The sequence below is a fragment of the Phacochoerus africanus genome, chromosome 3 (assembly GCF_016906955.1).
Source record: "Phacochoerus africanus isolate WHEZ1 chromosome 3, ROS_Pafr_v1, whole genome shotgun sequence".
NCBI lineage: Eukaryota > Metazoa > Chordata > Mammalia > Artiodactyla > Suidae > Phacochoerus > Phacochoerus africanus.
In genome coordinates, this window is record NC_062546.1 from 13,849,790 (window position 1) to 13,872,376 (window position 22,587).

Below are 22,587 nucleotides of genomic sequence, written 5' to 3' on the forward strand. Positions count from 1 at the left end.
CATGGCAATGAAGGATCCTTCATTGAGTGAGGCTGGGGATGGAACCTGCGTCCTTAGGGACACTAGTCAGATTCATTTCTGCTGTGCCACGACGGGAACTCCCTGAATACGTTTCTATGTTTGTACGTAACCATTGGGAACAGCATTTCTGTCCTGTCCTGTCCCATCCAGCAATCCTGCACTCTTCTGTTTTATTTCTTTATGGCCACACCCAGGGCATGTGGAAGTTCCCGGGACAAGGATTGAATCCAAGCCGTAGCTGTGACCTAAACCACAGATGCGGCACTGCCACACCCCCAACCCACTGTGCTGCGCTGGGGATCAAATCAGTGCTGCCACTGAGATAAGGCCGGATCCTTAACCTGATGTGCTATAGCAGGAACTGTGTTTTTTTTTTTTTTTTTTTTTTTTTTTTTTGCTTTTTAGGGCCACACCTGCAGAATATGGAGGTTCCCAGGCTAGGGGTCGAATCGGAGCTACAATTGCCGGCCTACACCACAGCCACGTCTGTGACCTTCACCACAGCTCACGGCAATACCAGATCCTTAACCCACTGAGCAAGGCCAAGGATTGAAGCTGCACCCTCAGAGTTCCTAGTTGAATTCATTTCTTTCTTTCTTTTTTTTTGTCTTTTGCCATTTCTTGGGCCGCTCCTGTGGCACATGGAGGTTGCTAGGCTAGGGGTCGAATCAGAGCTTTAGCCGCCAGTCTACACCACAGCCACAGCAACACGGGGTCTGAGCTGTGTCTGCAAACTGCACCACAGCTCACGGCAATGCCGGATCCTTAACCCACTGAGCAAGGCCAGGGACCGAACCCGCAATCTCATGGTTCCTAGTCGGATTCATTAACCACTGAGTTTGGGAACTCCTCAAATTCATTTCTGTTGTGCCATGATGGGAACTAGAGGAACTCTTTTTTTTCTTTTAAAATTTTATTTTATTTAACTTTTTTAATGAATCCCGTGCTATTCTGTATAGCTCATCTGTGCATGCCACCAAGACTTGTGCAAGATGCTGCCAGCCCTTTGAACATATAAGTTGCTTCCACGGTTGTGTAAGTAGAGGAACTAGCGTGAATCATTAACTCCACCACCGCTCCCCCGCTCAGAGTGCTGGGGTGTGTGGGAGGGAGGGGGCATTTTTTCCCAATTTGATTCTATGACTCATGTTTCATGTAGTCAGAAGGGCACTTAGCACAGGCTGGAATTCTGTACGTGTAGATAATAGATGACGTGTTTGAGCCCACACTCGTGAATTGTACATCAAAGTCTAAAATCTGATTAAATTATTTGTGACTTCAAAGGCAATTAGTTCTTCCTTTGGGCAAGATTTATGGCTTTATAATAGGATTGGCATCCCTTTCAAAGCATAATTGGAACGAGCATTTCCAAATGTCTTTTTGCTTTTGAAAGTGTCTAGAGTGATTTAAAACAGGGTTTTCCCAACCTCAGCACTAGTGATGTTTTGGGCCGGATGATGATTCTCTGTTGGGGGAGATTGTCCTGTGCCCAGTAGGGTGTTCAGCAGCATCTGTGGCCTCCATTCACTCAATGCAGGGAGCCACCCCCCCGCCCACAATTATCACAGCTGAAAACATCTCTGGTTATTGCCATGTGTCCTGGGTGGGGGACATGGTCCCCCCTCTAGTCCTTATTGAGAACCACTGCTTTAATATACATGCTTTTGAATTTCAGCCGTGATAAAACTCATTGCTTAACTTTCTGCCTGGAGCTCCTCAGTATGTACCTTTAATTTAGCATCACTTTCCCCTGAAAATAAAAAATTCCTCTCAAATTTTAATATAGAATAAATAAGCCATAATTCCAACTCAAAGAGATGATAACTGCTAAGAATTGAGTGTTCCCGGAGTTCCTGTTGTGGCTCAGTGGAAATGAAAGACTAGTATCCATGAGGACGCAGGTTCGATCACTGGCCTCTATCAGTGGGTTAAGGATGTGGCGTTGGCCTTGAGCTGTAGTGTAGGTCACAGATGCGGCTCCGATCCCACGTTGCTGTGGCTGTGGTGTAGGGCTGTGGTGTAGGCCTGTGGCTACAGCTCTGATTCGACTCCTAGCCTGGGAATCTCCATGTGCCGTGAGTGCAGTCCCTCGCCCCCCACCAAACCAATTCAGTGTTCTTTTAGATTTTTTTTTTAAAAATTTTTAATTAATTTTTTTTTTTTTGGCCATGCCCACGGCATGTGGAAGTTCCTGAGCCAGGACTCAGATCCATGCCACAGCAGTGACCAGAACCACACACAGCAGTGACAACACCAGATCCTTAACCCACTAGGCCCCCAGGGAACGCCTGTTTAGATTTTTTCATGTATATAATCACAATGATGGTGCCAGTAATAAGAGTTTGTTTTTTGGTGGTGGGGGAATGGGGTTATATGGAACTTTTTGCCGCACCACCGCCATGCCAGATCTGAGCTGCATCTGCAACCTACACCACAGCTCATGGCAACACTGGATCCTTAACCCACTGAGCCAGGCCAGGGATCGAACTCTCAACCTCATGGATACTAGTGGGATTCATTACCACTGAGCCACAACCCGAGCTCCCTATACACTTTAATTTTGGGTAATATCATTGTCACCTACTTGCTCTCCTAAATAGTTTTCCAAATGCCCATGAGTGTTCCTGTTTCCTCACCTACTCTGAACCCTTGCTAGGTGTTATTATTGTTATTTTTTTTGTCTTTTTGCCATTTTTTCAGGCCGCTCCCATGGCATATGGAGGTTCCCGGGCTGGGGGTTGAATTGGAGCTGTAGCTGCTGGCCTACACCAGCGTCACAGCAACGCAGGATCCGAGCTGCATGTGCAACCTACACCACAGCTCACGGCAACGCCGGATCGTTAACCCACTGAGCAAGGGCAGGGACCGAACCCGCAACCTCATGGTTCCTAGTCGGATTCGTTAACCACTGCACCACGACCGGAACTCCTAGGTGTTATTTTGAAGCAGGTAGGTGTACCACGCAGGTGGAGAGGATGGAGCGTGGACAGCTGTCTGTCTCCATCTTCCTGACCTGCGTTACCACTTATTTATGACGAGCCCAGGGTTCTCGTCAGGCATGCGTCTGGCCCACGGGTACTTTTCCGGGCAGCACTGCTTCTCCTCTCTTCCGTGGATGCTCTGTCACCCCAGCCGCCTTGGTTTCCGTAGCTGCCGCATATCGAGCAGATGGTTTCAAGTGGCTTCTTTGGATGAAGAGGTTTTTCTTTGGTCGTCCTTAGTGTCGTCTTCATTGCTTATCGTGACCACGGTAGCCAAAAGCGAAGTGGAGACCTCACTCTTCAGTCACCTCCCTGCCCGCTCATGCTGTCAGCGTCTCGGGTGCCTGAGCGCCGCACAGGCCGGCGGGGAGCCTGCTGTCCTGGAGCCCACATTCTCATGGCCAAAAAGAGGCAGTAAACGCAAGGGCCCCGGGGCCACCTTACATGGGGCCAGCAGGGGAGGGCTCCCGGGAGGTGGTGTTTGAGCTGCCCCTGAACAGCAAGGACTGCCAGCCGTGTGATCTGGGTGGGAGTGTGTCGGGGGGGTCTTTTCCTGGGAGATCCCAAGTGTAAAGCTTGAGGTGGGCCCAGGTTCGATCTTGGAAGGGCCAAGCCCAAGGGGCTCCTAGGCTGGAGATTCAGAACGAGGCCAGGAAGGTTGGAAGTGCCTTTGGGCTTTGTTCTCAGGGAGCGGGCACCCTGCATGGTCTTGGATGGAGGAGCGACGTGTTCCTTCCCCGTTGAAGGTGCCGTCCGGCTGCCGGGTGGCGGCGCTCCGGGAGAGGGTGGTATGGCTCCCCGTGGGGAGCCCTCACAGGGTCTCCGTGAAAAGTGATGGCGAAGGGCAGTGGTTCCCAACCTTTTTCTCGTTATCACCCCTGAGAGCCCTTTTAGGCAGTTTCTTCCTGATTGTCCTCCTGTGCATCTTTTTAGGGCCGCGCCTGCGGCCTATGGAGGTTCCCAGGCTGGGGGTCCCATTGGAGCTGCAACTGCCAACCGACCCCACAGCCACCACAACGTCAGATCCTTAACCCACTGAGCAAGGCCAGGGATTATACCCATATCCTCATGGATACTAGTCCGTTTTTTTAAATGGAGGTGAATGCCCTGTAACAGAAGATTAGTCATTTCAAAGGGAACAATTCAGTGGCATTTAGTTCAGTTACAATATTGTGCAGCCACCGCTGTGATCTAGTTCCAAAATGTTTCCATCACCCCAGAATAAAATCCGGTACCCATCCAGCCGCCACTCCCCATCCCTGCCACCCCCGCATCCCTTTACTCTACCCCTCTGCCCCTGGCAGCCATCAGTCTGCATTCTGTTTGTACGGATGCGCTCATCTGGACATTTAATTTCAGTGAAATTCTATAAAACATGACCTTTTTCCCTGGCTCCTTTCACTGAGTGTGACATTTTCAAAGTCACCCGCGTGGCAGCAGGCCTCAGAATGGCGTTCCTTTATGCCATGGTTTGTCTGTTTGGTGATGGACGTTTGGGCTCTTAGGAATAGTGCTGTGGTGAGGATTTGTTTGAGTACAGGTTTTCAGTTCTTTGGGGTCTGTACCTAAGAGTGGACCTTCATACAGTTTCCAAGTCTTGCATGTTGTGTTACGCACCGTGTATGTATCTGTGCTTTGTATATAAAACAGTAAGGTTCTATGGAGTCCCTCGTGGCCCAGTGGTTGGGGATTCAGCTTTGGCACTGCTATCAGGTGCGTTTGACTTCCGGCCTGGGAACCTTAGCATGCCGCAGGTGCTGTTCCCCCCCCCAAAAAAAAGAGTAAGATTTTTCACCTCATACGATCCACTTTTTGCCCCTTGGGGGCCCTGTTGGCACCCTTGAGAGTGCACAGACGAAGGTGATGGCCCTGAAGATTCAGATGAAGGCGAGATTTGAGTATGTTTTGGAAGCCGTGTGCGGAGGCGTTGCTGCGGGCTTAGGTGAGTTGAGGCAGGAGAGCAGAGGAGGAATTGAGGTGGTGGAGACGTTGTTTGGCCTTGAGTAATTGGGCGAATGGTTACTGCATGTGCCTGATGCAGACGTCAAGGCAGGTATAGGTGTTTCACAAACTGGGGAGGTGGGACAGGTGGCACCTGGGGGTGGAAGGGGCCATTGTCCTCTCAGAGGCGAGTTCTGCAGTGTGGGATCTAGTGTTGCTGAGTGACCCCAGAGTGCTGTCCTCCTCTTGATTACGTGAAGCACTGCAATGCCCCGGGCCTGTGAGGGCGGCCCCTGCCCTGAGGTGGCAGGTGGAAGGCGAATCAGACCTGTCTCTGTGGGAAACCAGCATTTACCTAACCCCCTTATTCTTGCCACAGCCCAGTGCCGTATTTAAAATCTATCCACGGGTGTGGCCCTAGAAAAGACCAAAAAAAAAAAAAAAACTTTGAAAAAAGATCATGTTTCTTAAACCTTCAATACTTAAGTTTTAGTAACAAAGGAGACTTTATATGAAATTAAAGGCTTGTTTCAGTTATTTTTAACTACATTAACACGTGTTATATATGTACATATACATATGTATATTTATACATACACACACAGAGTTATAAACTAATGACTCTCTGTGTTCTTGGTAAGTTGCATGTAGGCTCACAGCAGGTAGGAGCCCGCTAGACCATTTTCTGGTCTTTCTTTTTTCCTTTTTTTTTTTTTTTTGGCTTTTTTCCTTTTTCTAAGGCTGCTTCCTGTGGCATATGGAGGTTCCCAGGCTAGGGGTCCATTCGGAGCTGTAGCCGCCGGCCTACGCCAGAGCCGCAGCGATGCAGGATCCGAGCCACATCTGTGACCTTCACCACAGCTCACGGCAACGCCGGATCCTTAACCCACTGAGCAAGGCCAGGGATCAGACCTGATTCCACAACCTCATGGTTCCTAGTCGGATTCATTAACCACTGCGCCACAATGGGAACTCTTCTTCCTTTGTTTTTTAAAAAATGTTATTATTGGGAGTTTCCAAAAAAAAAAAAAATTTATTATTATTTTTTTTGGCTGAGCCTGTGGCATGTGAAAGTTCCGAGGCCAAGGACTGAACCTGTGCCACAGTGCTGACCTGAGCCATGTCAGTGACAATGCCAGGTCCTTAACCTGCTGCACCACCAGGAAACTCCTTCTTCTTACTTTTTTAACTTGAGCTGTTAAACAGGGGAACAGGACTTAATGAGTTCTCTCTGCAACCCTGCCTTGGCATGGCTTTGGTTCCTGCTACCCTTCAGGGTTAGGCTTCCTTGTCAGAATTCCCCGCAGCTCCAAGCAGCGCCTCTGCTAGTGTGCTGAGACCCTCCCTGTGGAGCCTACTTACTGGTTTGCTTAAGAGAATGCAATTGGAAAGGCCCTGGTCTTTAATCCTGGTGGGGAACACACTGCATTGATCTTTTCAGCCACTGCAGACCTCTTTTAGAAACAGAATATAAATGAGTGAATAATAGTCATGGAAAAGTCATAATAGAAAGTTGTTATTGGTCGTACTTAAATCCTGTGAGATGCCTTTTCCTTTATTCTTGTTTCTTTGTGTCACAAGCACTTTATCCCTACTTACTTGAGGCCTGCGGTTGTAGAGCCAGTGGGTAATGTCATTACAGCCTTCAGTCAAGGGGATGTTGTTTGCCAGGTGCTGGGCCAGGGCATTTGTTAATCCTTACAGCAAAATTGATTTAATTTAGGATTAAAAAAAAAAAACAACAACCCTTAATTTTCAAAATACTTTCAAGTGTCTCTTGCACACTTGCTGAGCACCGTTTGGCCTGCGTTCACAGATGTAATCCTCGCCTCCTCTCCTTGTTGGCAGATGCGGTAAAGATTTCCAGAGACGGTCTGCTTCACTTCTATTTGGATTTATCAACTTCAGCACTGTTGGCATTTGGGGCCAAAGATAATTATTCGTTCTGGGGGGCTGTGCATTGTAGGATGTTTAGTCGTGTCTCTGTTCTCTACCTACCAGATGCCCATAGCAACCCCCTTTCCCCCTAGTTGTGACAACCAGAAATATCTATAGACCTTGCCTGCAGTGCCCTGGAGGGCAGAATCACTCCCGGCTGAGAACCCCTGCTTTGGATGATTGACATCAAAACCCTAGAGCTGGAGTTCCCATCGTGGTGCAGGGGAAATGAATCCAACTAGGAACCATGAGGTTGTGGGTTCGATCCCTGGCCTCGCTCCGTGGGTTAAGGATCTGGTGTTGCCGTGAGCTGGGGTGTAGGTCGCAGATGTGGGTCACATCCTGCGTTGCTGTGGCTGTGGTGGAGGCCGGCGGCTGCAGCTCCGATTCGACCCCTAGCCTGGGAACCTCCACGTGCCGCTGGTGCGGCCTTAAAAGGCAAAATCAATCAATCAATCGATAAAAAATATGAATAAAAATTAAAACTCATTGCAGTTCTCACTTTAAAAGAAAAAAAACCTAGAGGTTAATAGGGAAGTAAAAAACTACACGATAGCAGACAACAATGTGGTATTGAATACATGCCAGCACTGTTTAGATCGTTGGTTAGTTTATTTGCTCCTTAGAATTTGATGAGTTAAGTACTCTTATCAATCCTTTTTTTTTTTTTTTTTTTTTTTTTAAAATCAGTGGCATTCCTTGTAACTACCAGGAAAGGAGAGACAGAGACCTCAGGTCACTTACCCAGAGTCACACAGCATGTCAGCCATAGAACGGGGATTCGAACCTCCCTTCTGGCTCCTGATCCACGCTTGCATCCTCTCCTCTCTACATCTAGAGTCTTTCCCACTCGGTGGCACTAAAAATAGTGTTGGCAGGTCCCAGCAGGGGGGCTGACGCTAGCTCATGTGTGTGTATATTGACCCGCCCCCATTTAGCAGATGAGGAAACCCAGGCAAGAACCTGCCGGAGTGTTTGAGCAGTTGTGAAGACCCCAGGACGTCTCCAACTCCTTTGTCATCAGCAGCTTTTTCGGTGTTTCTTGCTCATCTGGCGGGAGCTGGCCATTTGGTTGCCTGTCACAGGTTTATAGTAACAGCACGGAGCCAGGATGTAAGGCATCTCTAGGAGGCCCCAGTTCGGCCATCTGAACACTGTGTTTTCTTTTTTGCTTTTTTGGGGCACCCCCTGGCAAATGGAAGTTTCCAGGCCAAGGATCAGATCTGAGCTACATCTTGACCTACATCACAGCTGTGGCTACACCGGATCCTTTAACTCAGTGTGCCGGGCTGTGGATTGAACCTGCCTCCCAGTGCTGCAGAGACTCCACCAATCCCGTTGTGCCACAGCGGGAACTCTTGAATACTTTGTTTTCTTAAATGGTTGATTTTTGTCCCCCCCACCCCCAACCCGGTGGACGTGGCTCAGGGGACCAGTAAGTAGGGAGTTTTAAGGTATTTTTAAAAGATTCCGGCGTAGGTACAGCTCTAGAAAAGTTTGAAACCTGATAAAGGAGATACTCACCGCCGACGCCCGCGCTCCATCTGGTGCGGAGCGTGGCTTTGCTCAGCAGCAGGGCAGGACCTTTGAAATGGGAGGTCGGCCGTCTCCATCCGAGGGGTCGAGCTGGCTGCGGGCAGGTGCAGTGCTGTCTGAGCCGGGCCCTGCGTCTCCCACAAACGGATGCCATGCCATTTGTAAGCCCGGCTCTGGCCTCAGCCTCTGGACCGTGGTGGGGGCGGGTTTCATCACTCTTTATTTTGAGATTTACACCCGTGAATGGGCTAAACCAATTTCAGTGGCAGCTTAGCCGATTTGTCTTAGAGCTTTGTGTTTAATAGAGTGACTGGGGCGGCCTTCTTCCCTCGTGGCTTCAACGCTTTCCCATTGGCTTAAAACCCTTTGCCTGAAATAAATGGCCCGCCCTTCCCGCTCCAACCCCTTCGTGTGGTTGCTCTGGGGGGGTCTTGTTGAAAGCAAATAACAGGTTTTCCGTGTTCAAGTCCCATCCCCGTACGCTGTGTGTGTTTGTTTATTTGTAAATCTGTCTTTTAACGAGGAACATACTCTTTCAGCTTCTCCAGCCTCCACCAAGACGGGACAAGCAGGGAGTTTATCCGGCAGCCCGAAACCCTTCTCTCCTCAAGCGTCCACACCCATCCCCACGAAAACGGACAAGACGTCCAGCACAGGAAGCATCCTGAACCTGAACCTGGGTCAGTTGGAATTGGGGGCAGCCTCTTTCCGTGTCAGCTGAGAATATTTCTGCAAGTTGTGTGTCCTCTTTGGTGGGGGTGTTCTTGAACCCTGGCCTCTATTCGCTGTGCAAAATATTCAGCAGGTACAGGGGGGATGGAGATGGAGAGAGAGCAATGCAAGGACCTAGCAAGGGGTTTCCTGGGGCTGGGTGATGGTCAGAGCTTCTCCTGAGATGCCTTAGGTCAGTGTCACAGCCTTTCTTGCCCTTGACCACAGTCACCCAGCTCTTTTACGGATAAAGGGAAATAGACACACATGGTACTTGTATTTTTGCTTTTTTAGGGCCGCACCTGTGACATATGGAAGTTCCCAGGCTAGGGGTCGAATTGGAGCTATGGCTGCTGGCCTACACCCCAGCCACAGCAGTGCGACCCACACCACAACTCAAGGCAACGCCAGATCCCTGATCCACTAATCGAGGCCAGGGATCGCATCTGCGTCCTCATGGATGCTAGTTGGATTGTTTCCGCTGAGCCACGCTGGAGCTCCTACCTTTCTTATGTATACCATGTTCTGATACATTGTTTTTTTCTTCTAATTAAAAAAAAAATGCTGGTCTTCATCCTTTATGCATTTTTTTCTTAACCCATTGGGTTTCAGTTGGTTCTTTTTAAAAGCATTACTTTTGACCAAAGCCGCTGACAAAAATTGGCACCAGAAGTACTAAACACCTAACTATGAAGTTGTTTTATTTCTTCATTGCATCATGAGCCCTGATTTTTATTGAGCATCTGTTATATGCTATGTACTGTTTTAGGCCTGGGGCAGAGAGTGGTGAGTCAGAGCCCCATTCTCTTACAGAGCTTAGGTCTAGAGAGGGGGAAACAATAATGAAGGTAAAAAAAAGCCAAAAAAAAAACAAACCACAAAAAACCTAAGTCATGCCGTCTTGGAAGGTAAAAATGTTACTATGATAAGGACAGAGATAGGTAGGCTGGGGTTGGGGGGCTAGAGGCAGTGCTTAGGGAGGAGGTGATACCTGGGCAGAGATTTGCATGACAAGAAAAACCATCCTTGTCAATATTAGGAGGAAGAACATTCCAGAAGGAATCAGTAATCCACTGGCCCTAGTGTCAGGATGAACTTGGTGTGTTGTTGGAATGGTAAGGAAGCCTGGGTGGGTTAAGGGGGATAAGGTGAGGGGGTGAGGTCAAAGAACACAGTGACCTCGTGGACCCTGGCCTGGGGCCCTTTGAGCAGAAGGGGGCTGAGAACTGGCATTTTGGGAGGACCTCTCTGGGTCCTGTGTTGAGAATAGCCTGTGTTAACTGTTTTAAACCTTGGGGACACTTTGCAATGTCTGGAGATATTTTAGTTGTCACAGCTGGGGGTGGTGGCAGTCCCCCAACTAAGATTTACTGGGCTGTGCCTGTACTGACAGATTTGGTTATGGCAGGAGAAGTGGGTGCCAAGAGTTGGGTTTTAGATTTTGTAACTTTGAGATGCCTGCTAGATCCGAGGCGGAGAGGTCTTGAGGGCAGTTGGAGGCATGCGTCAGGCGAGGCCAGGGCAGGAGATAGAATTCTGGCAGTCTTGATTCATGCCTGGGATTGGCTGAGAGCAGTGGTTCTCATAACGGGGGTGGGGTGGGGGAGGAGGAGGGATGCTGCTGGCCTGCGTGTGGTAGTTGCTCTTAATTGATGCATGGGACAGCCCCCGACAGAGGATCACCTGGTCCCAACAGCAATAGGGCTCAGGTTGAGAGACCCTGGTCCAGAGCATAAGGGAAGAGTGAAGGGGAGTTCTCTTGCGGCTTATCGGGTTAAGGATGCAGGGTTGTCACTGCAGTGGCTCAGGTTGCCGCTGTGGCATGGGTTCTGTCCCTGGCCAAGCAACTAACACAGGCTCTGCACCCCTCACCAAAAAAAAAAAGAGAAAGAATGACAGACTGGGACACTTGAGCATGTTGACTCCAGGCATAGGAGAAATGACCAGAGGAGGCTGGGACAAGGAGAAAGCAGCTCTGGGAGTGTGTTACCTGGAGACCTCCGGTATACCGGGTTTTAGGGAGGTTGGGGAGGCCACCTGTGTGGAGTGATGCTTTGCCTAAGTGCAGCCTCTGGCGGTCAGTGCCTGTTTATCGGTGCTGTTTTCAGATGGAGAAACTGAGGACTGGAGAGGAGGCTCCGGAGGCCCCAGATTGCAGAGCCCGAGGTGGCTGAGCTGGAGCGAGCCTGTGTCTCCATGGAGACCAGTGCCTCTTTCATCCTGGCCACCTGGTGGTGCAGCCTGGGAGGGATGGGACGGTGACTTGAGGGGCCTTAGGCTGGCTGGTGGGAATTCCTCTCTTGAACACTCAGGGACCCGTCTGCTCCCCAGGGAAACACCCGTTGTTCTCTGCAGTGTGGTTTGCTTTCTCACGCCCTCCTCACACCTCCGCGCCCCAAAAAAGCAAGCTGTCGAGAGGGGTTCTCATGGCCACGCTTCCCCTCTGCCAGTCCTGTGTGGCAGGCATCGCTCCTTCCCGCAGCCGGGCTGGCTTTGGGCTTTCCCTTTGGGCTGACCCACCCTCTGGCCTTGAAAGGTTTTCTCCCTGGCGTGTGTTTCTGGGGTCCGAGGCTCTCCTGCGCAGAAACTCCCCACCACCTCTTTCCATTCCTGGGACACATGCCTCGTTTTGTCAGTGGAAACAAAGGCCTTGGGAATGGGGGTGTTGGAATCGCAGTGACCCAGTGGGAAGAGGAGCAGATAGGCACTGGTCGTAGGTGCCATGGCTGAGAGAAGACCCCAGAAGATGGAGGGAAAGGCTGGATAATTCTCATGGGATATGATGTCTAGCATCTGTGTCACTCGTTTGAACAGGTAGAAATGAGACAAAGGGCCAGGGATAACGGCTTTTTTCCTTTCTTTTTCTTTTTTTTTTGGTCTTTTTGTCTTTTTAGGGCCGCACTTGAGGCACATGGAAGTTCCCAGGCTAGGGGTCGAATCGGAGATGTAGCTGCCACAGCAACGCCAGGTCCAGCCTACCCCAGAGCTCATGGCAACACCGGATCCTTAACCCACTGAGCGAGGCCAGGGATCGAACCCACAACCTCATGGTTCCTAGTTGGATTGTTTCCCCTGCACCACGACGGGAACTCCAGTAATGGCATTATTATATCTAACTAACCAGTGTTTCATTTTGAAGAAAAAAAAGACTGGAAAAGTTAAAATTACAAGAAATTGAAAAAAGATCAGTGACAGCTGGGGGTTTGGGAGGAACTGACTCCGCATCCCAAAGGGATTTTTGGGGAGATGGACTTGTTCTACATTCTGTTTCTGCTGCTTACAAGCATCTCTGCAGGTATGAAGACCCATAGAACTGTATGCTCTGAAAAGAGAATTTTGCTTTCTGTAAATTAAAACTATCGAAAAAACAAACCACAGCCACCGTCAGGGTAAGGTGATAGCCCCGTTGGAAGGAAGTGGAAACTGAAGTAAAGCGAAACAGTTACTTCCCCAGGATCGTACGTGGCTTGTGGTCAAGTTTGACCTTTAGACTCTGGCCTTTTTGCTGTGTGGCTCAGGCTTTCCACCGAGATACACGAACTGAAAAGCTGCCGGACAGGGTGTGTTTTGATTTCATGGGTCCTGGCCACTGTGCCTCTGTGCAGTTGGGGCAGTTGGCCCAGCTCTAGGGGTTGGGGTTAACTTGAGGATTTGGATGGTTGCCTGAAGGACAACGTGGTTTTCTAAAGGAAGCAGCTCCTGCCCGTTGAACCTGTGTTGTCAGACTGTTTTCAAGACAAACAGAAATCTAGATTTTTTTTTTTTTTTTTTGGTCTTTTTGATATTTCTTTTGGGCCGCTCCCGCGGCATATGGAGGTTCCCAGGCTAGGGGTCAAATCGGAGCTGTAGCCACCGGCCTATGCCAGAGCCACAGCAACGCGGGATCCAAGCTGCGTCTGCAACCTACACCACAGCTCCCGGCAACGCCGGATCGTTAACCCACTGAGCAAGGGCAGGGACCGAACCCGCAACCTCATGGTTCCTAGTCGGATTCGTTAACCACTGCGCCACGTCGGGAACTCCCAGAAATCTAGATTTTTATGTGAATTTTTTTTAGTTTCTAAGAATTGACTACCAATTTCATTAAAAAGAAAAGGTCTCTTTGTGTCAAACAAATACAACCCATAATATAAAACTCAGTCCATGGGTTACCCGTTGGATACTTCACTACTCTTCGGATACGTTTTGTTTCGAAAAGGAGCGAAGAAGGCCTGGCTTGCTAACTCATCAGGCCCTCATTTGCTGTCTTGGGCCTCTTGTCTCTGCTCTAAAATAGGAGCTGAGCCCCGTGGATGGTTCCAGCCCCCTTCTGTGCCTCTGCTTATTTTAAGTCCTAAATAAGGATGAGTTTGTGGCGAGAGTGGAAGGCCTGATTCTTTCCTCTTTTCCTAATCCCCCCAGACTCCTGTTTCTCTCTCTGGGAATCCTGTCTCCTCTTCTCTCACACACACTATTTGCTGTGGGCTCAGCAGACACAGATGTTCAGTCGTCCAGCTAGTGACCAAGATGTGCCTTGAGGCTTGTCAGAGATGCCTGCAGTGGAGAAAGTCTTTCTGCCTTTTTTTTGTCCTGCTGTCACCCCCACAGCATATGAAAGTTTCCAGGCTAGGGGTCGAATTAGAGCTATAGCTGCCAGCCTACACCACAGCCAGAGCAATGTGGGATCTAAGCTGCATCTTCGACCTACAGTGCAGCTCATGGCAACACCAGATCCTGAACCCACTGAGCAAGGCCAGGGATCGAACCGCATCCTCATGGATACTAGTTGGGTTCATTACTGCTAAGCCATAAGGGAAACTCCCTGGACACTTTTTATTATCCCCACTGGGACGTGGTGTCACTGGCATCTAGTGGGTGGGGCCAGGGTGGATGGCTCCTGGCCCCCCACCTCCTACTCCACACAGCAGAACTTACCCAGCTCTCAATGTCAACGTTGAGAAAAAACCCCAAGAACATAGGTATTTGTATCTCTATTCCCTTTCCTTCTTTTCTCCCCCACACCGAGGCTAATGTCCTTTCCTGGATCTTTTCTTTTCAGTAAGCGGATGGGCTTTCCGCATCACCGCATAGGGAGCCCTGCCGCCGTGTTATTTTAGCAGCTGTATTTTATGCCCTTTAAAGGTGGGGGGTAACTTACTTATCCAGGCGCCTTATTTATGGAGCCTCAGTAGTTTTCCATTTTCTGCTGTTGGAAACAGCTGCAGTGAAGACCCTTCTGCCCACGTCAGGGGGAATCCACAGGATACATTCCTGGAAGTGGAGCGAGGGGTCAGAGGCCACGGGCTGTTGACATTTCGAGAGATGGGCCAAATGGCTCTCTAAAGGATGGTTCTGATTTATGCTCCCTCCAGCAATATAAGATCGTGCCTCTAGCGTGGGTTATTTTTTTTTTTTTTTAATCCCTGGTTTCCATTTATAGCCTAAGCTGTCTTCATATCAGCTGAAAAGTTCACAGTGTTGGCAGCCTGGGTGGATTCTGCAGATATTCCCGATATAGAAGGGCAGGCCTGGGAGGAGTCCTGATAAGCTAGCAGGCGCTGAAGGAGACTGCGGAGCAGAGCTAAAACTTGGAGAAAGATAATTACCTTTGGCTAAAGTCCTGAGGGTCCGCTTCTTGGGACCTGATCACAGCCCCCTCCCTGGCGTTTGGTGCTTTCTTGTTAGAATAAACATTACCTTAAGTAGCTCATTGATCTGAGAACCGTTATGCAATTATTCTAGTGAGCGTAGATTTATTTTTGTGAACCCCCGGTTTAGATACACAAGGGTTAAGGCAAATCGTAAAGAGTTTTCTTTACCCACAGACAAGATTGGTCCAGTGCAGGGGGGGCTCTCCACTCTACCTGCCAGTTAGAATCACCTGGGAAACTTTTATTTATTTATTTATTGCCTTTTTGTCGTTTCTACATTTTTTTTTTTTAGGGCCGCTCCCGAGGCATATGGGGCTTCCCAGGCTAGGGGTCTAATCGGAGCTGTAGCCACCAGCCAGAGCCACAGCAACATAGGATCTGAGCCGCATCTGCGACCTATACCGCAGCTCACGGCAACGCCGGATCATTAACCCACTGAGCAAGGGCAGGGGTCGAACTCGAAACCCCATGGTTCCTAGTCGGATTTGTTAACCACTGCGCCCCCACCCGGGAAACTTTTAAATGGCCAACGCCTAGGCCTTCCCCCAGGCCACCGAATTCAGTTACTAGGGGTGGGGCTGAGGCATCAGGATTTTTTAAAGCTCTCATCTCAGTCTGCAGCCAAGGTTAGCAGTCCCTGGACTAGTACAGGAGCTGTGGACCAAGGCTGGCCCCCTCACTTGTGTTTGTAAATAAAGTTTTATTGGAACACAGCCACATCCATTTATTTAACACATCCTCTTTTGGCTGTTTTTGCAGCAGAGCCTTTGTACCTGCAGAGCCTGATTTACTCTCTGGCCCTTTATGGAAAGAGGTTGCTGACCCCTGGTATGGTTGGTGACGTTTTCACTGTGAAATCTGTTAACTGCGTAAAAATTTTAGTGAGGACCCAGCGTCTTCCGGTCACTCGGGCAGCGTCCTCCCTCCTGCTTAACCCCCTTCATGGAAAGTATTTTTGCGAGAGACTTCTTTTCCAACTTTATGCTTTTTCCTTCGGGAATGCAGTGTGTGTCTTCATTCCTGAGAGCAGAAGTGACACGCCGGGCCTCCTGTCTTTCCCCTTTGCTGTCACATTCACAGCTCAGCTGTTGAAGCCCCCACATCCTGCTCATCTTGCTGTTTAATAAATCATCCTTTTTTTCTTTCTCTGTTTCCTAGTCCTCCTTCTTCCTTTTCTGCTGTTTTATCCCCGCTTTCTCTCTTGTCTTTGTAAGATGCTTCTCCAGGAAAACTGAATCAATGTGCTTCCCTCTCCAAAGAAGTGCCTGCAGCCGTCCTCCGTGCTGGCCTCAGAGATTCTCTGGAGCCCCTCCTCAATCAGCACAGCACACACCCCCTGCAAACATGCATTCCCATGTACATGTGTATGTTTTTTTAGAGCCATTTCTTTAATGACAAGGTTGCTGTCCCTCTTTGCTTTGAAACTCACGTTTGGAATCTCCCTGGGGCCAACCCCATGTGTGTTTTGGGGGGGGCAAAGCCCCTCTTAATCTTACCTCATTATGGTGATAAAGGAAGCTGGAGCGATTTGGGGGTCTGGTCACCTATGAGTGGGTTGGGTGGGACATTTGGAAGAACACCTCTGGTCCCCTTAAAGGAATGAATCTCTGCTGTGCATCCTTCTGGGGTGCGGGGGAAGGTGTGAGGGTTGTGGTGAGTGGGGAGAGGGGAGGCTTTAGACCACCCTTGCCTTCCAGCTCTCCGTATTTCAGCCTCTTGAACAGCCTGCTAGACGGAGGTGGCATTCGGGGTTGGAGCAGCAGGGAGATGGGAGGAAAGCCAGGGCGTAAGCTCTCCGCTGGTGGAACCAGCTCGCAAGTGGCTTATCTTCATCCGTGATGGATATCACTTCCTTTCTGATCTGTTTTCTGGACTGGGCCGGGGGAGGCAGATGCCCACATTCTCTGGTTGGGGGCAGTTGGAGGGGCTGTCAGGGTGAAAGACAGTGCTTCCAACCTACAAAATCTCGTTGCTTCGGGCCTTTGCAGCCACCACCGTTTTGTCCCCCTTTTTCTGTGTTGGGGGCACTTAGAGGAGGCAGCAGAGGAGGTGGGGAGGGATTTCAAGAAGTGCAAGCTCTCGGACCCTTTGGAATCTGGGCCAGTTTGCTTAAAGAGCCCATCCAGAAGGCGGGGGGTTGGGGTGGGGCAGGACCTCTGGGCCTGAGTCATCAGGCAGAGGCCTTTGCCTGGCATTAGGGTGAGCAGCTTGGCATCCAAGAAGACGCAGCTTCGCGTCCAGGGCTTATCTGGTCCCATTTCTCAGATAGGTACCAAAGGGAGCTATAGCACACTGGCTGGAGGGTCCGCTGACCTTGTATTTTCCCTTTCGAATTTGAGCTCTAGTCTAGAATAAAGACTGAAATCTCCATGGAAGACGAGTGCCTCCCCCCACCACCCTCGGGTCTCAGTACCTCCCTCGGATACACACTGTCTCTGATCTGGGCCTGGAGTTTAAAGCACACTCAGACCAGACCCACTGTCACTTCACCTGCTGTTGTCGAGATTGAATATATTCCTGTAGCCTTTGGCCTTGGAGGATCCATACTGACGCTGAGCCAGCCAGCCAGCCAGCCAGCCAGCCATCTGGCCAGGATTGTGCATTTGCAGTATTGAAAGCAACCCAGGCGGTTGTGCAGTAGACTGGCTGAACCTGCCAGATGTTTCCTCCAAGTCAGCCCGTGCCCTTGAGCCAACGGTATCGTTGGGACCGATGACAGAAGCTTTTTTTTTTTTTCCCCTTCCTGTGTTCAAAAGTGCGTTTTCGAGGAAGAAGCTGAGTCGATGATGAGCGTTGTTCTTTATGTCCCCCGGTACCTGGGCTTATATATAAAACGTGTAAAGTGGTGTCTTGCAGATCGAAGCAAGGCCGAGATGGATTTGAAGGAGCTGAGTGAGTCGGTCCAGCAGCAGTCGGCCCCTGTCCCGCTCATCTCTCCCAAGCGGCAGATTCGCAGCAGATTCCAGCTAAATCTTGACAAGACGATAGAGAGTTGCAAAGCACAATTAGGTATGTCTCTCGATTTGCTTCCGTCACCATCGCCACCATCATCCTCATCGCTGTTTTTAGGGACGCCACCCCGATGGAAGGAAAGTCCGATCCTGGCTACCTTTTGCAGCTGGTTTAACCTTGAATTGTTTGTTCTCCAAAGACAGACTTCTATTCATGGCATAGTATTTCAGATTTGCCAGGTAATTGTTCAGAAAGGCTTTTTGAATTCCTAGGGCTGTATTCTGTGGTTGTGGCAGCCTGCAGATTCCAGATGCAGGTTGTGAGAAAGTTTGGAAGCAGAAAGATCCTCCTGAGTTTGCCCTTGTGCTTCCTTTGGGCACATGTCAGTGTCTCCACATCAGGATCAAGTGTAACCCACAGGTGTCTACCACAAGCCCTTCCCCTCCAGGCCGGGCTGCTCCCTACTCAGCACACCTGTCCTGCTTCTGTACCTGTTGCCTCCCTCCCTCTTTCCCGTGCTGCCTGCCTTTTTATACTGCCTACCTGAATCTTGTCCTGAGGGCTGAGCTTGGGCATCACCTTCTCCAGGAAGTCTCCTCTGATGGCCCGCCCCATCTGTCTGCCTCCTTTGGTGCCTTATGGCTCTTCTTGTGTGGGGGGAATCCTTCCCAACCTAGACTGGAAGCTCTTGGAGAGCAGGAGGCTGCTTCTTGAAGATTTGCCTTCTCCAAAGGACTTGGTCTTGTAGATGTAGGAATGCTGTGGAGTATTTGTTGAATAGGTAAATAAAGCCAGGAGGGCATTTATAAAGAAGTGGGTTGGGGTCAGCTGGGTCTCAGGAAGGAAAGCCAGTCCAGGGTGAAGTTTTTTGGGATGAGAAAGGAGCTGTTGTTGGAAGTTATCCGAGCTGTTAAAGGAAAACGTTGCTTGCTGGGTTGCCTGTTTGGTTAGGACATTGAGTGACATAGAGGAAACTTTGCAGGCCATTTATAGATCCCTCTTGGGTCCTCTCTGCAGCTGCTCTAACTCCTTGGTTTATTGTTGTTAATAAGAATTTTAATATTCCCATTTACCAAGGGCTTCCTGTCCCCCCTGCACTGTACAAAGATTGTCTTAGGAGGTCAATAGATACTGTTGTCATTTCCATTTTGCAGATGAGGAAACTGAGGCTCAGAGAGGTAGTTCACTTGTTCAGGGTCACACAGCCAATAAAAACAGAGGAGCAGAATTAGAATTCACATCCATTGGGCTCCAGTACCCAAGCGCTTCCTGTCGCTTGTGTGGTCAGGCTTGTCCTCGGCTGTCTACCTATTAGTTACCGGTAGCACAAGTCCTGGGATCCCAAAATTAAACCACACAGATCGGGGTTATTGAATTTGGATGTCTTTCGTTTTTGATGGAGCCCTGGAGGAGGTGGATCTAACTCCCTCATGATCCTGCTGGACGGTTCCCAGCTCTTAACCTTTTACGAGTTTCCCTTCTGTGTGTCTAGCTCAGGACAGCGACCTCACTCAAGCGGGTCTAGAATGAGGACAATACAGAGTTGATTGGGATTTTTCTCTTCAGAATTTTAGGGCATGGTATTTCTTTACCTCCAGACGGATGACATTATCAGCTGCAGAAAACATGAATGGGTCAAGTGGAGCTATTATTGGAAATAAACTCTTGCCCATTTTTGTTTCTGTGTGTATGAAACTCCTCCTAGTTTGTCTTTTTTGATAGAGACGTGGCAACAGGTGGCTTTCCTCTTAACACCGTTAGGAGTAGGAGGACAATGCAAACACAGGGCAGCTGTCGCGCTGCCTCAGCACGGGGAGCAAGATGGGGGCCGGGTACCTGGTCCACACCCAAAGGGGCCCCGGGCTTCTCAGCCCCAGCCAGCTGTTGTCTTGCAGGCCCATGACCCAGAGCGGCCAGATTGTGCCCTTTCAGCACAGGCCTGCCATCTCCATTTCTGTGTGAAATTTCCTGATTTGTGAATTGAGCAGCTTCTTCGAAGTTTAAAAACAAACAAAAACAACAAATAACAAAATACCCAGAAGCATTGGCTCAGACCTTTGCTTCCTAAATAAAACGTGTCTTTAAGACTTTGACTTCTTTCTTTCAGCTCCAGACACAAAGGGTCGAGGACTTGAATGCTTTGGGAATTTGTGGGAAGAGCGCTGGTGGCGAGTCGGGAGCCCAGGGTTCCAGCCTTGCCTCTCTGTCTTGGTTTTCTTTCTGTCCTGGGACAAATGACTTCTCTGGGCCTCTATTTTCTAATCTGTAAAATGGATCTATTTCCATAGTTCATTGTCTGGCATTCCCTTCCATCCCTCCCATTCTCTGTGTCCCACTGCATTATCAATGCTGCCAAGAGTGAGCTTGGGATAAACTCGAAATTCTTGTTGTTTGGTCCCATGTCGTTGTTGAATGTTAGTAACTGGAACTCTCTCCAGACAGGTTCTGTTTGTCCGCTGTAGTCAGCTGCCACTTGAATCTACCACTAACCCCTCCAGGCTAGTGTGATTCGATTTGAAATGTTTTTTGTTTTTTTTAATTCCAGCATTGGGCGTGGAAAATGTTTGTGTTGTTTTTTTTTCTTTTTTGGGTCCTGGTCTTTATTTTGCGACTCCGCCCCATGCTGGGTTTTCTTTTTGAATTTAGGCATCAATGAAATCTCCGAAGATGTTTATACGGCTGTCGAGCACAGCGATTCGGAGGATTCTGAGAAGTCAGATAGTAGCGATAGTGAGTCTATCAGTGACGAGGAGCAGAAGTCCAAGAATGAGCCAGAAGATGCTGAAGACAAGGAGGGGGCCCGGATGGACAAAGAGCCATCTGCTGTCAAAAAAAAGCCCAAATTGGCAAACCCCATGGAGACAAAAGAGGAGCTGAAGGTCAGCCCGTCACCGGCCAGCGAGAAAGCAGACCAGAGCTCCGGAAAGGAGAAGACGAGCCCCCAGCCCGAGAAGGACTTTGCAGAGAAGGCGAAACCCTCGCCTCATCCCGCAAAGGATAAGCTGAAGGGGAAAGATGAGACGGATTCCCCCACAGTGCATTTGGGCCTGGACTCCGATTCCGAGAGCGAGCTTGTCATAGATTTAGGAGAAGACCATTCTGGGCGGGAGGGTCGAAAAAATAAGAAGGAACCCAAAGAACCATCTCCCAAGCAGGATGGTAAGTGGTTGTCCCAGTTTCCGGTTGCTTGATTTGGCTCCAGAGTGCCACCCACCTCGCAGTTGGTATTCTCTGAAGCCCTGTGACCTTGCATCACAGAGGGGTGGCTCCAGTCACCTGGGTAGTTACGGAACAGGACCAGGACTTAAGCTGGACCTGCCCACCTTTGACCTGCTCGATACCCAGAGCGGCTGGTTTTGAGCACAGAAAAACAAGTCTCTTAGAAAGTAGTGGTTGCTTTCAGCCGTCCTTTTTAGCCTCAGCAGCTTCTTTCCCAACATGCTCACTGGGTTCCTTGTCTATGTTTAGAGCTTTGACAAGGAGGAATTTGTTGCAAGCGTTCAGTGCGAAGGTTTTGATGAGTTTAGCCTCCCTTCCCTCCCCTCGTGCTGCCCAGGCATCTCGAAGACCATTTTCTTACTAGAGTGCAAGCCCATTTGGGTGGGTGACCCCCCCCCCCCTCCCCGCTTCACATACTGAGTTCTTCTTGGGGCCCTGGAAAATAATTCTTGGTCCTGCGCATCCGGGGTGTTTAGCAGCAACCCTGGCCTCTACCCACTGGATGCCAGTAGCACCTGCTCAGTGGTGGCAATCCCAAATATCTTGACATGGCTGGATGTCTCCTGGGGGACGGAATCTCCCTCGGTTGAGAAGCAGCGTCTGTGTCCCAGCAGTTCTACCTTTGCTGCCGTGATAGCCCCGAACCAGCCGTGGCTGCCCTCACACCTGCCCCAGCCCAGGCATGTTGGCAGGCCCTCCAGAAGGAACATGGGAATGGCTCGAAGGGTGTCCTTCCCTCTGACAAGGCAGTTAGCAGATTTTTCAGCTCGTTGGGCAAGCGGGTGGTGAGGGGATCCCAGCATGCCCGCAGGAGATAATGAAGAATTCGTTGAGCGCCCCGGAGAAGCATTGCCTAAGGACAGATTAGAGGCTGTAGCCATAAAACTGGATGTACTTTATGGTTGTAGCCATAAAACCTCATGTATTTTGTGAGTTATTCGGAGATAGCCAGACCCAGTTTTTGACTATGCCTAACTTATGAGAGGAACTAGCGTCTCAATTCTGTGTCCCCGTGGGGTTTCAACGTCTGACGGCTTAAAGCAAGTGGGGGTGGGCTTTGAGAATCTTTGCTCTGTGTTTGTATCAACCTGAGCTGTTCTGGAATCTCAGTTCCTGCAGTTCTGCAGAAGAGGATGAAATGTCTCAGTGGTGCAGTGGAGGAAGAGAGAGAGGCAGTTGAATGGGACAGGAATGGTGAACCCCCACACCAGCCCTTAGAATTATAGATGGCATCTGAAAAATCCAACTCAGTTGTGGATCGGGTTTGAGGGACCATCTCTGATGCTGCAGAAAACAGTGGGAGTAGCATTTATTCCATGAAGTTTGTAGGAATATTTGGGTGTAAATGGCAGTATTCCTATGAAGGGTACATTTCCTATATTCCTTTCTTTCTGAAACAGATCTTTTGATTGACTGGTTTTTTTGGTCCCTTCCAGAAAGGACTTGTGACAAACTGATATGAAATGAAGTGACAGTCAAGAAATCAGTGTAAAAGAAGGTAGAAGAGTGAAAGGTCTGGGGAAAGTTTGACCTCTCTGGGAAAAGCTTTCAGAGTTAGCAACATTGGGCTTTTCTGTTTTGGCTCTGAGCTTCCTAGCAGTCAAAGCAAAAAGAGGAACACATGAGTCCCTTAACAGATCTTGTATTTTCCATAAAAA

The 22,587-nt window shown here is 49.5% G+C and overlaps 1 protein-coding gene across 15 annotated transcripts in view; it reads left to right on the forward strand.

Moving 5' to 3' along the window:
* ZMYND8 (zinc finger MYND-type containing 8) overlaps nt 1-22,587 on the forward strand; it is a 131,986-nt gene that overhangs the window by 83,542 nt on the left and 25,857 nt on the right. For all 15 annotated transcript variants that reach the window (XM_047770943.1, XM_047770945.1, XM_047770937.1 and 12 more), the window contains 3 exons: nt 8,957-9,097; nt 17,615-17,767; nt 20,357-20,869. In XM_047770943.1, the coding sequence (XP_047626899.1) occupies nt 8,957-9,097; nt 17,615-17,767; nt 20,357-20,869 (807 nt within the window). The remainder of the gene's footprint in view (nt 1-8,956; nt 9,098-17,614; nt 17,768-20,356; nt 20,870-22,587) is intronic.